General features: G+C 44.4%; 1 protein-coding gene across 2 annotated transcripts in view; it reads left to right on the top strand.

Moving 5' to 3' along the window:
- The window catches only part of LIPH (lipase H), a 50,652-nt gene that overhangs the window by 16,528 nt on the left and 21,233 nt on the right, over positions 1 to 12,891 (top strand). For both annotated transcript variants that reach the window (XM_055382031.2, XM_004038149.4), the window contains 2 exons: positions 8,822 to 9,189; positions 10,276 to 10,384. In XM_055382031.2, the coding sequence (XP_055238006.2) occupies positions 8,822 to 9,189; positions 10,276 to 10,384 (477 nt within the window). The remainder of the gene's footprint in view (positions 1 to 8,821; positions 9,190 to 10,275; positions 10,385 to 12,891) is intronic.

Below are 12,891 nucleotides of genomic sequence, written 5' to 3'. Positions count from 1 at the left end.
AGCGCCAGGCATGCTGGCTCAAGCTTGTAATCCTAGCACTTTGGGAGGCGGAGGCAGGTGGATTACCTGAGGTCAGGAGTTCGAGACCAGCCTGGTCAACACAGTGAAACCTGTCTGTACTAAAAATATAAAAGTTAGCTGGGCGTGGTGGCATGCACCTATAATCCCAGCTACATGGGAGGCTGAGGCAGGAGAATCACTTGAACCCCGGAGGTGGAGGTTGCAGTGAGCCGAGACCACGCCATTGCACTCCAGCGTGGGGGACAAGAGTGAGAAACCATGCATCAAAAAAAAAAAAAAAAGACAGCAAGAGCCAGTCACCTAGTGGTAAAGGGAGAAGCTTAGGAAAAGGACTCAGTGAGCAATGGACATGTACTTTATAGAACTAAAACTACATAACTGGAGAAGTATGGTTTCAGAAGATAATTACAAAAAAATAGATATGGAGTCTTGCTACGTTGCCCAGGCTGTCTCAAACTCCTGGGCTTAAGCCATCCTCCTGCCTTGACCTCCCAGAACACTGGGATTACAGGCGTGAGTCCAGAAGATAATTTTTATATCCAGCCTGTTCTCGTTATTTGTGTGAGTTACGTCCCATTAAGTGGCCTCAAACACTGCATTAGCAAATACTGAACCATTGCTCCTAGGGGAAGTCCAAGGTTCGTTTTCTGCAAGCCTCTGGTCACAATATTTTCGTCAGTGGATCAATACATAATTTTCTGTGTGTTTCTGTTTAAAGGCATCTGATTTAATATATACTGTTGATTCATTAACATTGGACTTATGGCCAACAGCACTCATGGCACTCATGGCAGCTCATGCTTGAATGAAGCTTACCTAACACATGTATTTTCTCTCTAAGGCACATCATAGCCTTCTTCTGCTTAGAAACATTAGACAGCACTTCAGCATTATGCTTGGGCACCATTTTATTTATTTATTTATTTATTTATTTTTGAGATGAAGTCTTGCTCTGTTGCCCAGGCTGGAGTGCAGTGGCATGATCTCAGCTCACTGCGACCTCTGCCTCCCGGGTTCAAGCAATTCTCCTGCCTCAACCTCCCGAGTAGCGGGGATTACAGGCTAGTACCACCATGCCTAGCTAATTTTTGTATTTTTAGTAGAGACAGGGTTTTGCCATGTTGCCCAGGCTGGTCTCGAACTCCTGACCTCAAAGTGATCTGCCTGCCTTGGCCTCCCAAAGTGCTGGTATTACAGCCCTAGATATATTATTTAGCTCTCCTTTATAAGTGAGAACATGCAGTATTTGTGTTTCTGTGTCTGTGTTATTTCACTTAAGATAATGGCCTCAAGTTCTATTCATGTTGCTGCAAAAGACATGATTTCATCCGTTTTTATGAGCACATAGTATTCCATTGTATATATACATCATATTTTCTTTTTTCAATCATCTGTTGAGAGACACTTAGGTTGATTCCATATCTTTGCTATTGTGAATAGTGCTGCAATAAACCTATGAGTGGACACCATTTTAAACAGTGAAATAACCAAGAAAAAGCACAGGAAGTGGCTGGGTGTGGTGGCTTACGCCTGTAATCCCAGCACTTTGGGAGGCTGAGGTGGGTGGATCACCTGAGTTCAGGAGTTCGAGACCAGCCTGGACAACATGGTGAAACCCTGTCTTTACTAAAAATACAAAAATTAGCAGAACGTGGTGGCAGCCGCCTGTAATCCCAACTACTCGGGAGGCTGAAGCAAGGAGAATCGCTTGAACCTGGGAGGTGGAGGTTGCAGTGAGCCGAGATCTCGCCACTGCACTCCAGCCTGGGCGACAAGAGCAAAACTCCGTCTCAAAAAAAAAAGAAAAGAAAAAAGAAAAAGCACAAGAAGCAAAAAATGTGGCACTAAGTGACTGTCACCTAAGTGTTCATGAAAAGGACACCTGTTTAGAGTATGAGAGCTGAAACAAATAAGAAGGCAGAGTGTTGCTCTCTCTGACCTCAGCTGAGATCATGCATGTCAGGCAACACAAATTTTTCGCCACTCTACACATGTCCATGAATGACTGAAAAGGTTCCTCAAGTATTGATTTTGGGGTGATGAATAAATTTGCACACAAGAAATTCACAAATATGGCCAGGCATGGTGGCTCATGCTTGTAATCCCAGCACTTTGGGAGGCTGAGGTGGGCAGATCACCTGAGGTCGGGAGTTCGAGACCAGTCTGGCCAACATGGCGAAAACCTGTCTCTACTAAAAATACAAAAATTAGCCAGGCGTGGTGGCGCACGTCTGTAATCCCAGCTACTCGGGAGACTGAGGTGGGAGAATTGCTTGAACCTGAGAGGCGGAGGTTGCAGTGAGCCAAGATCATGACCCTGCACTCCAGCCTAGGTGACAGAGTGAGACTCTGTCTCAAAAAATAATAATAATAAAAAATAAATAAATAAATAAAACACCAAAAACCAAAAAGAAATCCACAAATATGGCTGGGTGGGGTGGCTCACACCTATAATCCCACACTTTGGGAGGCTGAGGCAGGAGGATCATTTGAGCTCAGGGGTTCAAGACCAGCCTGGGCAACATAGCAAGACCTCATCTCTACCAAAATTCAAAAAAAATAGCCTGGTGTGGTGGCACTCACCTGTAGTCTCACACAATTTCAGGGCTGAGGCAGGAGGATTGCTTGAGCCTAGGAAATCAAGGCTGCAGTGAGCTGTGATTGTGCCACTGCACTCCAGCCTGGGTGACAGAGTGAGACCCTGTTTCAACAAACAAAAAAAAAAAAAAAAAAAAGAAAGAAAGATCCAGAAATAATGAGAATCGACTGTATTTGACAATGGGAAGAGACTGCATGTTTCCAGGGGTGTATGTATATATTCTGAAGGAAGGATCAAGGAGGATTTGAGAGGCAATATAGGTGTATTAACTTTCTCATTTTTCTTGGTAGAGAATGAGTTGATAGAACAGATACAGTAAATAGAACAGAAACTCTGTGACTGATACATCAATACACAGAGGCTTAAACATTTATTTTGAAACTATATAAGGAATCACCAGATGAGCCAAAAATAATTTTATAACTAATAAAAATGAGGAGGTAGAAGTCCAGTTAGTGGGGAGAAGTATTAAGTGTGTTAATGTCCTCGTCACATATAACAAAGAAACATTAGATATTGTCTCAAGGCACTAACGCCAGGACTAGAGTAGAGTCAGGAAAGAGCTGTTCTGACAAAGATCAGCAGCAGAGCACATGGCAGAAGTCGGCAGCGCACTCCGAGTCGGAAATCCAGTTTCCAGTTGCCCAGAAATCCCTGCCAGGGGTTGCACATTGGTGAATAATTAAGTGTGGATAGATATATTTCAGTCTGGAACAGTTCTGCATGTAGTCTACTTCTGGCATACAGGTCACACATCTACATTCCATGAAAAAGGATTTTAAATATTTCTTTTTTTTTTTTTTTTGGTTCTTTGAGAGGGAGTCTTGCTCTGTCGCCCAGGCTAGAATGCAGTGGTGAGATCTCGGCTCACTGCAACCTCCGCCTCCCTGGTTCAAACAATTCTCCTGTCTCAGCCTCCTGAGTAGCTGGGACTACAGGCGCACGCCACCATGCCCGGCTAATTTTTGTATTTTTAGTAGAGACAGGGTTTCACCATGTTGGTCAGGCTGGTCTTGAACTCCTGACCTCAGGTGATGCACCCGCCTTGGCCTCCCAAAGTGCTGGGATTACAGGAGTGAGCCACCAGGCCCAGCCTTAAATATTTCATATAGAGTTATCAAGGTGTTTACCAGAAGAATTAAAGCAAGCTATAAACTTCCCAATATGAGAAAGAACACATACGTACAAAAGAACCCCTGATAAAACAACAATAAAAAACAAGAGGACAATCCATAAAGCAAAAGATAGTGAACCTAGAAGGCACTAACCCTGGAAAATATAGCATTGCCGAATTCAGTTCAGTCGCGTCCATGTGGGACCTCTGAGAAGATGGGGATGGATGTGCAAGAGATCTATTTCAGGAAGTGTGAAGGATAAAGGAGGGAGTGGGAATAGGCAGAGGGAGCCTTCACACCATCATGCAGGCAGTTTGGCACCTGAGAAAGCAGAGGAGAAAGGAAAAGTTGGGTAGGAAGAGCCTCAGACCCCAGCACAGTTCTGAGAATATTTCAGCCAGACTGATGGGGAGTCCTTGAGCCAAAGTTTCCAATTAGAGAGTGCCACATGGGCAGGAATGACCTGCCTGGCCTGGCTCAGTGATTGGTGGGGAGCAGCATGGGGAGCCATGGCTTCATGTAAATGCTGTGGGGCAGCTGGAGGCTATCGGCCAACTCAGCTGTGCTTCCTCCAGAAGTTTCTCTGAAAGGCAGGTCTTAGGCACTTCTATGGGCACCATGCCAAGTATATGTTATGCCAATAAATGTAAATAGATATACTCATTTATCTTTTTTAAAGGATCTGAGAGTGGGTCATAAAATAATACCCAATTTGATCCTATATATAAGATCCGTAAAATGCGGCCGGGGGTGGTGGCTCACGCCTGTGATCCCAGCACTTTGGGAGGCTGAGGCGGGTGGATCGCCTGAAGTCTGGAGTTCGAGACCAGCCTGGCCAACAAGGTGAAACCCCGTCTCTACTAAAAATACAAAAATTAGCTTGGCATGGTGGCGGGCACCTGTAATCCCAGCTACTCAAGAGGCTGAGGCAGTAGAATCGCTTGAACCCAGGGGGCGGATGTTGCAGTGATCCAAGATCACGCCACTGCGCTCCATCCTGGGCAACAGACTGAAACTCTGTCTTAAAAAAAAAAGGAAAAAAAAAAAGATCTGTAAAAAAAAGGAATTCAGAAGGTGAAAAGGATAAAGACACAGTAGGCAAATGCTGACAAAAAGAGAGCCCAGTTATGATAAAAATATCATTTGAGGCTGGGCGCAGTGGCTCACGCCTGTAATCCCAGCACTTTGGGAGGCTGAAGTGGGAGGATCACAAGGTCAAGAGATTGAGACCATCCTGGCCAACATGGTGAAACCCCGTCTCTACTAAAAATACAAAAATTAGCTGGGCATGATGGCACGCGCCTGTAGTCCCAGCTACTTGGGAGACAGGCAGGGGAATCACTTGAACCTGGGAGGTGAAGGTTGCAGTGAGCCGAGATCACACCACTGCACTCCAGCCTGGCAACAGAGCAAGACTCTGTCTCAAAAAAAAAAAAAATATATATATATATATACGTGTGTGTATATATATATGTATATATATGTATATATATTATTTGGTGGAATATATATTTGGTGGAATATATTATTTGGTAGAATTAAAGGTAAAAGGGGCATATTAAAATTAAAAAGGACATAACACCTGAAACATTAAGTATAGGTAATAAAAGAAAAAATCTACAAAAATAAAGCTTAATAGTTTGGGTAACTTGAATTTGCCCAACTGTAGTATTATCGTACTTTGATGTTATGTTTTTATTCTTTGAAAAGAATCCCCCATTGTTGGCATTTAGATACTCATTATTTTCAGATGATGCAAGAGAAAGAAGATTCCTGATCCCCAGACCAGACCAAGCTCCCTATTTAAGTTTTCATCTTACACTCTATCTCTTTTATATGACACATATCACAGGTAGCAGTTTTATACTTATTTGTGTGTATTATTTCATTTCTGACTGATTCTTCCTCTAAAATGCCACCTGACATAGAATCTAGGATAGAGTAGATTCTTTTGGAATGAATTGCACATATTCTCTGAGGATGGAGATAATATATGTAAAGCTTTTATAATATTTAGTATTTAGAGGAACATGGAAATCTATTTCACTCAATACTTACGATGGACTTCTCCGGGGGACAGTACCATTACAAAAATAACTAAGACTTAAAAGAAATTATGTAGGGCTGGGCGTGGAGGCTCATGCTGTAATCCCAGCACTCTGGGAGGCCGAGGCAAGTGGATCACTTGAGCCCAGGAGTTCAAGACTAGCCTGGACAACATAGCGAAGGCCTGTCTCTACAAAAAATATAAAAATTAGCCAGACATGGTGATGTGCACCTGTAGCCCCAGCTACTTGGGAGGTTGAGGTGAGAGGACTGCTTGAGCCCAGGAGGAAGAGGTTGCATGAGCTGAGATCGTGCCACTGCACTCCAGCCTGGGCGACAGAGCAAGACCCTGTCTCAAAACAAAACAACACAAAACCAGACAATTAAACAATCCTCTTCTTGGGAAAGTAATGTCTGTCTTCTCAAGTATGATCTCATTCAGAATTAGTCTCCCCAGGATTCCTCTCTTGGGCAGATAGGCGGCAAGCGAAAGATGACATAATTTCCCCAGGCCACCTGGGGAGTCAGTTGCACAACCAGGAACAAAACCCAGCCTTACTGATAGCTAAGAAGGAGAGGCTCAGCCCTACCCCAAGACACTTCCTGTTCAATAAGATGACTAATTACACAGGCAACTCTTTGCTCTACAAACAACTGGGCAAGTCCATGTTCCCAGGAGCATGCAACTTACAGGAAGAGGAAATGAAAGAGGCCAATGGATGGAGAAAATACTTACATCACGAGCATGCCTCGCTACCCAGGCTACTTGATGAAGCAGAGTAAAAGGAGGAATGCGCATATTTGAGGTTCAACATTAACCACCTGTTTTCTAGGATGAGGGATTTCAAAGCCTCCTTAACTTTTTTTTTTTTTTTAAGAGATAGAGTCTCACTGATTATTTATCTACCTGATTAACCATAGTTTTGAGCACTAAACAGAGGATGCAGATAAATTTCAGATACCAAGAAAAATTATTTAAAACGGCAAGCTTGGCTGGGCACGATGGCTCATGCCTGTAACCCCAACACTTTGGGAGGCCAAGGCAGGTGGATCACCTGAGGTCAGGAGTTCAAGACCACCTTGGCCAACATGATGAAACCCTGTCTCTACTAAAAATACAAAAATTAGCTGGGCATGGTGGCGGGCGCCTGTAATTCCAGCTACTTGGGAGGCTGAGGCAGGAGAATCTCTTGAATCCCGGAGATGAAGTTTGCAGTGAGCCGAGATTGCACCACTGCACTCCAGCCTGGGCAACAGAGCAAGACTCCATATCAAATAAATAAATAAAATGGCAAGGTTTTAGTCCTAAATAAGTCTGTTTAACTTCATGAAAGCAGAAATCCTACAGACGGTGTTTTCTGGGGACAAATTTCACTAATTGTTAAGTAACGATAAAAACCATTAATTTAAGTGTAACCAACAAGTAACATCTAGCCACATGTAAATTTCCTTTAAGTTCATTTAATTTTTATTTATTTATTTATTTACATATTTATTTATTTGGGGGGGTTGGTTTTGTGCTGATTCTATTATGAAACTTCACTCACTCCTGAGTACCAGAGCCTTTTTGAAAAGTTTCAATAAATGCATAACTGAACAGACTCAGGTTATTAAAGATGGGCAGGGACCCCAAGACGAAGGCTACTCTGAGGCTTAGAATGAAGAATACTTCCTGGATGTGCAAATGAAGATTCATTGAGAACAGGGACCCAGAGCAAATGCTTCCTGAATTCCTATTGGAGGAAGTCAGACAGATGTTTCCCAGGGCACTCTTGTCTTCTGTTGGCCCACTGCATGTTAACAGCCTTCCCTTTCTGCTCTTGTCCACCAAGAATGGCCATCGGTAGTGCCTTGCCTCTTCTGAGTATCTTACAGAAGATACTCATCATCTCCCACTTGGAGCTGGGGATGACTTGCTGTTCCACATGTTATTGAGTCCTCTACCATGTGCTGGGCACTGTGAGGGATATACAAGTAATGAGCTGCCATTTCAAAGAGATTGTGTTCTAGCAGGATAGACACATATGTACATAGATATCTATAATGTGTGCCTGAAAGTGGGTTTTCATTGTGTCGTCAACAAGGTGAATAAAGGGAGTTTTGGGAGTTCCAGGGTGAAGGATAGTACTTATAGCTGGGAGGGTCAGAGAAGGCTTCATTAAGGTGGCTTTTGGGTTAAATCTTGAAGGAGGATAAGATTTGGAAGAATGGTTTTCTGGTGAAGCAAGAGGTCACTACTTACCAGCTCTGGATCAAATATGATTTTGTTGGCCGGGCACGGTGGCTCATGCCTGTAATCCCAGCACCTTGGGAGGCCGAGGTGGGCAGATCACCTGAGGTCAGGAGTTCGAGACCAGCCTGGCCAACATGGTGAAACCTCATCTCTTCTAAAAATACAAAAATTAGCCCGGTGTTGTGGTGGATGCCTGTAATCCCAGTTACTTGGGAGGCTGAGGCATGAGAATCACTTGAACCCGGGAGGCGGAGGTTGCAGTGAGCTGAGATTGCACCACTGCACTCTGGCCTGGGCGACAGAGTGAGACTCTGTCTCCAAAACAAAAACAAAAACAAAAAAACAAATATGATTTGGCAGCCAGGAGCGGTGGGCTCAGGCCTGTAATCCTACCACTTTGGGAGGCCGAGGTGAGTGGATCACTTGAGGTCAAAAGAGTTTGAGATCAGCCTGGCCAACATGGTGAAACCCCATCTCTATTAAAAAATACACAAATTAGCCGGCCATGATGGCATGCGCCTGCAGTCCCAGCTACTCAAGGAGGCTGAGGTGGGAGAATTGCTTGAGCCTGGGAGCTGGAAGTTATAGTGAGCTGATATTGCGCCACTGCACTCCAGCCTGGGTGAGAGTGAGACCCTGTCTCAAAGTATGTATATATGATTTTGCAACTTCATTCAACTGGATCCAGCCCTTAGCCAGGTCCTATCAGGAACATAAGAAGAACTCCTACAAATATAGAACAGCACTCTTGCTTGATGCCCAGCTAAGGAAAGACCTGTCGTGATGCCATCTAATTTTTATTTTCAGACGCGGAAGAAGCATGTCCTTCATTCACCAGGCTGAGCTTTCACAGTGCAGTGGTTGGTACGGGACTAAATGTGAGGTTGATGCTCTACACGAGGAGAAACCTGACCTGCGCACAAACCATCAACTCCTCAGCTTTTGGGGACTTGAATGTGACCAAGAAAACCACCTTCATTGTCCATGGATTCAGGCCAACAGGCTCCCCTCCTGTTTGGATGGATGACTTAGTAAAGGGTTTGCTCTCTGTTGAAGACATGAACGTAGTTGTTGTTGATTGGAATCGAGGAGCTACAACTTTAATATACACCCATGCCTCTAGTAAGACCAGAAAAGTAGCCATGGTCTTGAAGGAATTTATTGACCAGATGTTGGTAAGAGAATTCTCTAAGATGATTCAGAGCTAAGTTGAAACTGGCCCATTATCTGAGGGCTTAAAGCCAAGAGATAGCTACAGTGAGCAGGAGGCCTATATTGCAACACTTTGCAAATGTGAATAAGCCCCAGGGAAGGTGGGATGAGGGGCTGTGCAAAATGTCCATAGGTATGTTTGTTAGGCTGTGCACTGCACAGGGCACCCATCTGAGGGAGCACCCTTGTCATTGTGACATTATAGATTTATATATTTATTATGATAAATTTCCACCAGATGATGACAAAGTGTCTTGAGGAAGGGGCATTTTTTTCTAGCTCACAATAAAGGTGTCTTACAGGTAGGAGAGGTTCTGTCTAGGATTTCTTGGTTTAAATGCCTAGAGCTTCCTCAACTTCTTTTTTTTTTTTCTGAGACGGAATCTCGTTCTGTCACCAGGCTGGAGTGCAGTGGTGTGATTTCAGCTCACCGCAACTTCTGCCTACCGGGTTCAAGCGATTCTCTTGCCTCAGCTCCCCGAGTAGCTGGGACTACAGGTACACACCACCATGCCCAGCTAATTTTTGTATTTTTAGTAGAGACGGGGTTTCACCATGTTGGCCAGGATGGTCTTGATCTCCTGACCTCGTGATCCACCTGCCTTGGCCTTCCAAAGTGCTGGGATTACAGGCGTGAGCCACTGCGCCCGGCTAATTTTGTATTTTTAGTAAAGACGGGGTTTCTCCATGTTGGTCAGGCTGGCCTCAAACTCCCGACCTCAGGTGATCTGCCCGCCTTGGCCTCCCACAGGGCTGGGATTACAGGCGTGGGCCACTGTGCCCAGCAGACAGACTATTTTGAATCCTGCTCTGCTCTCTCCCCAGCTGCCTGATCTGGGGCAGATGACTTCAACTTAGGGCCTCAGTTTCCTCATCTGCATAATCAAAAGAATAGTATTTACTTTGCATGGATGTTGTGACCTTTAAATGAGATAATAGATGTAAGGTGCTTAGAATTACTTCTCCAAAGTCAACAGCCAGGAAATTTCTACAAATGTTAATTCCTTGGCCCCTTACAATTTACAATGATGGACCTCTTGAAATTCCAGGCAGAAGGAGCTTCTCTTGATGACATTTACATGATCGGAGTAAGTCTAGGAGCCCACATATCTGGGTTTGTTGGAGAGATGTACAATGGATGGCTGGGGAGAATTACAGGTAAGTGCCTGTGAATGGGCATGGGGTGGTGGCCTGGGCAGGGTGTTCACTGGAGGAGCATTACGTAGGCCAATCCAACTCCTCGGGTTCAAAGCCAGCTCCAATTACCTAACCTCTCTGAGCGTGGGTCATTGCATGCAAAAGGAAGATCAAAATAATATTGACCTCAGGCTATTATGTAATAAAACATAAGTAAAGCATTTTGTAATTTGTGTATACTATAGAAAAGATGGGTAGTGACTTTATTTCTATTATGGCTGGAAAAACAGCTATGTCCCATTCAAATCTGTGTGCCCCAAACAGTTAGTCCTCTTCCTTTTATTTAATACAGGAGACCCTGAACTATAAACCTAATACGCTTCAGTCCCCAGGCACAGCTGGAGTCTCATAAGAAAATGAGATGGGAATTTTGATGGCTGGGGCTTATTCTCTAAATATCAGCTTTCGGGCCAACACTGAATGAAAACCTTCAGAAATGCAGTAGGTCAGATCCCAAACAAAGACTCCTTTGCTGGAATCTCCTGCCTCGGGCTTAGTAGCTTTCCACAGCGGCTCTCTCTTTCAGAGTCTCAAAGCCTCTCCCATTTCTCCTTTCCCAGAATCCATCCTCATACCTAGATGGCTATTTTAAATCTACGGAAACTGAAAAGGTAGAAGTGGATGGAAAAAGGGGAGAGGTAAATGATTAAAACTACATTTAGGAGGTAAACTTTTAGGGCCGCAAGTTTTTAATTTTATTTTTAATTTAAATTTTATTTTATTTTATTATTTATTTATTTTTGAGAAAGAGTCTCACTCTGTCACCCAGGCTGGAGTGCAGTGGTACAATCTCGGCTCACTGCAACCTCCACCTCCCAGGTTCAAGCGATTCTCCTGCCTCAGCCTCCTCCGGAGCTGGGATTACAGGCATGCGCCACCACTCTTGGCTAATTTTTGTATTTTTAGTAGAGACAGGGTTTCGCCATGTTGGCCAGGCTTGTCTTGAACTCCTGACCTCAGGTGATCCATCCATCTCGGCCTCCCAAAGTGCTGGGATTACAGGCATGAGCCACTGCACATAGCCTTTTTTTTTTTTTTTTTTGACAGGGTCTCACTGTGTTGCCCAGGCTGGCATGCAGCTCACTGCAGCCGCAACCCCCCAGGCACAAGCAATCCTCCACTCAGCCTCTTAAGTAGCTGGGACTACAGGTGTGTGCCACCACACCTGCTTAATTTTTAATTTTTTTGTAGAGATAGAGTCTTACCATGTTGCCCAGGCTGGTCTTGAACTCCTGGGCTCAAGCAATCCTCTCACTTCAGCCTCCCAAAGTGCTGGGATTACAGGTATGAGCCACTGTGCCCGGCCTCATGTTGTATTCCTGTTGGACAGCACTTCCTTCAAGAGTTTATGTTGATCTGGGGTATGGAAGTAAGAGGCCGTGAAGTTGCATGCAAAATGTTGGGTGTCTGTCCTGGGGAGGGGTCCAGAATTTTCATCAAATTCTCACACCAGTTAAGGCTGCAATAAAAGCCAAGGATTCTTATCTGAACATTTTTCTGGTGATCTTAGAGCAATAAGAAAAAGCTCTTTGGCTGGGTGCAGTGGCTCATGCCTGTAATCCCAGCACTTTGGGAGGCCAACGCAGAAGAATCGCTTGAGTCTAGGAGCTTGAGGATGCAGTGAGCTATGATCGTGCCACTGCACTCAAGCCTGGGTGACAGAGTGAGATTCTGTCTCAAAAAAACAGTAAACAAAAACCAAAACAAAACAACAAAAAAGGAAATTCTCACTTTTTACATTCTGTTTGTATTCCACAATAATCTCAGAATGTTCTGGATTTAGATTCAGGAGCCATCTATTTATTTTAATTTTTTAAATTTAGCGATGGGATCTCATGTTGTTGCCCAGGTTGGCCTTGGACTCCTGGGCTCAAGCAATCCTCCTGCGTTGGCCCCCCATAGTGCTGGGATTACAGGTGTGAGCCACCAGCTGGCCTTAGGAGTCCTTTTATAAGTCTTCTTCTTTTTTTTTTTTTTTTTGAGACAGAGTCTTACTCTGTCGCCCAGGCTGGAGTGTAGTGGCATGATCATGGCTCACTGCAGCCTGATGCTCCCCGGGCTCAGGTGATCACCTCTGAGGCTCCCATCTCAGCCTCTCAAGCAGCTGGGACTACCGGCGTGCACCACCATGCCTGGCTAATTTTTGAATTTTTTCTAGAGATGGAGTTTCGCCATGTTGCCCAGGCTGGTCTTGAACTCCTGTGTTCAAGCGATCTGCCTGCTTCAGCCTCCCAAAGTGCTGGGATTACAGACATGAGCCACCGCACCTGACCTTATGAGTCTTCTGAAGTAGCTATTAATTCTACCTCCATTTTATAAGTTAAAGGAACTGAGATTCAGAGAAGTAAAGTAACCTGCCTAAGGGCACACAGCTGGTTAGCGCTAGGTTTGGGGCTCCGTATCTATCTGCTCACACGTAGTATGCAGCTTTTACTATAATTTTTTTCTGACACTGGAAGCTAATCATT

This window comes from Gorilla gorilla, chromosome 2, assembly GCF_029281585.2.
Source record: "Gorilla gorilla gorilla isolate KB3781 chromosome 2, NHGRI_mGorGor1-v2.1_pri, whole genome shotgun sequence".
NCBI lineage: Eukaryota > Metazoa > Chordata > Mammalia > Primates > Hominidae > Gorilla > Gorilla gorilla.
The sequence above is the reverse complement of the archived record's forward strand: the minus strand, read 5'-3'. Positions and strand labels throughout refer to the sequence as shown.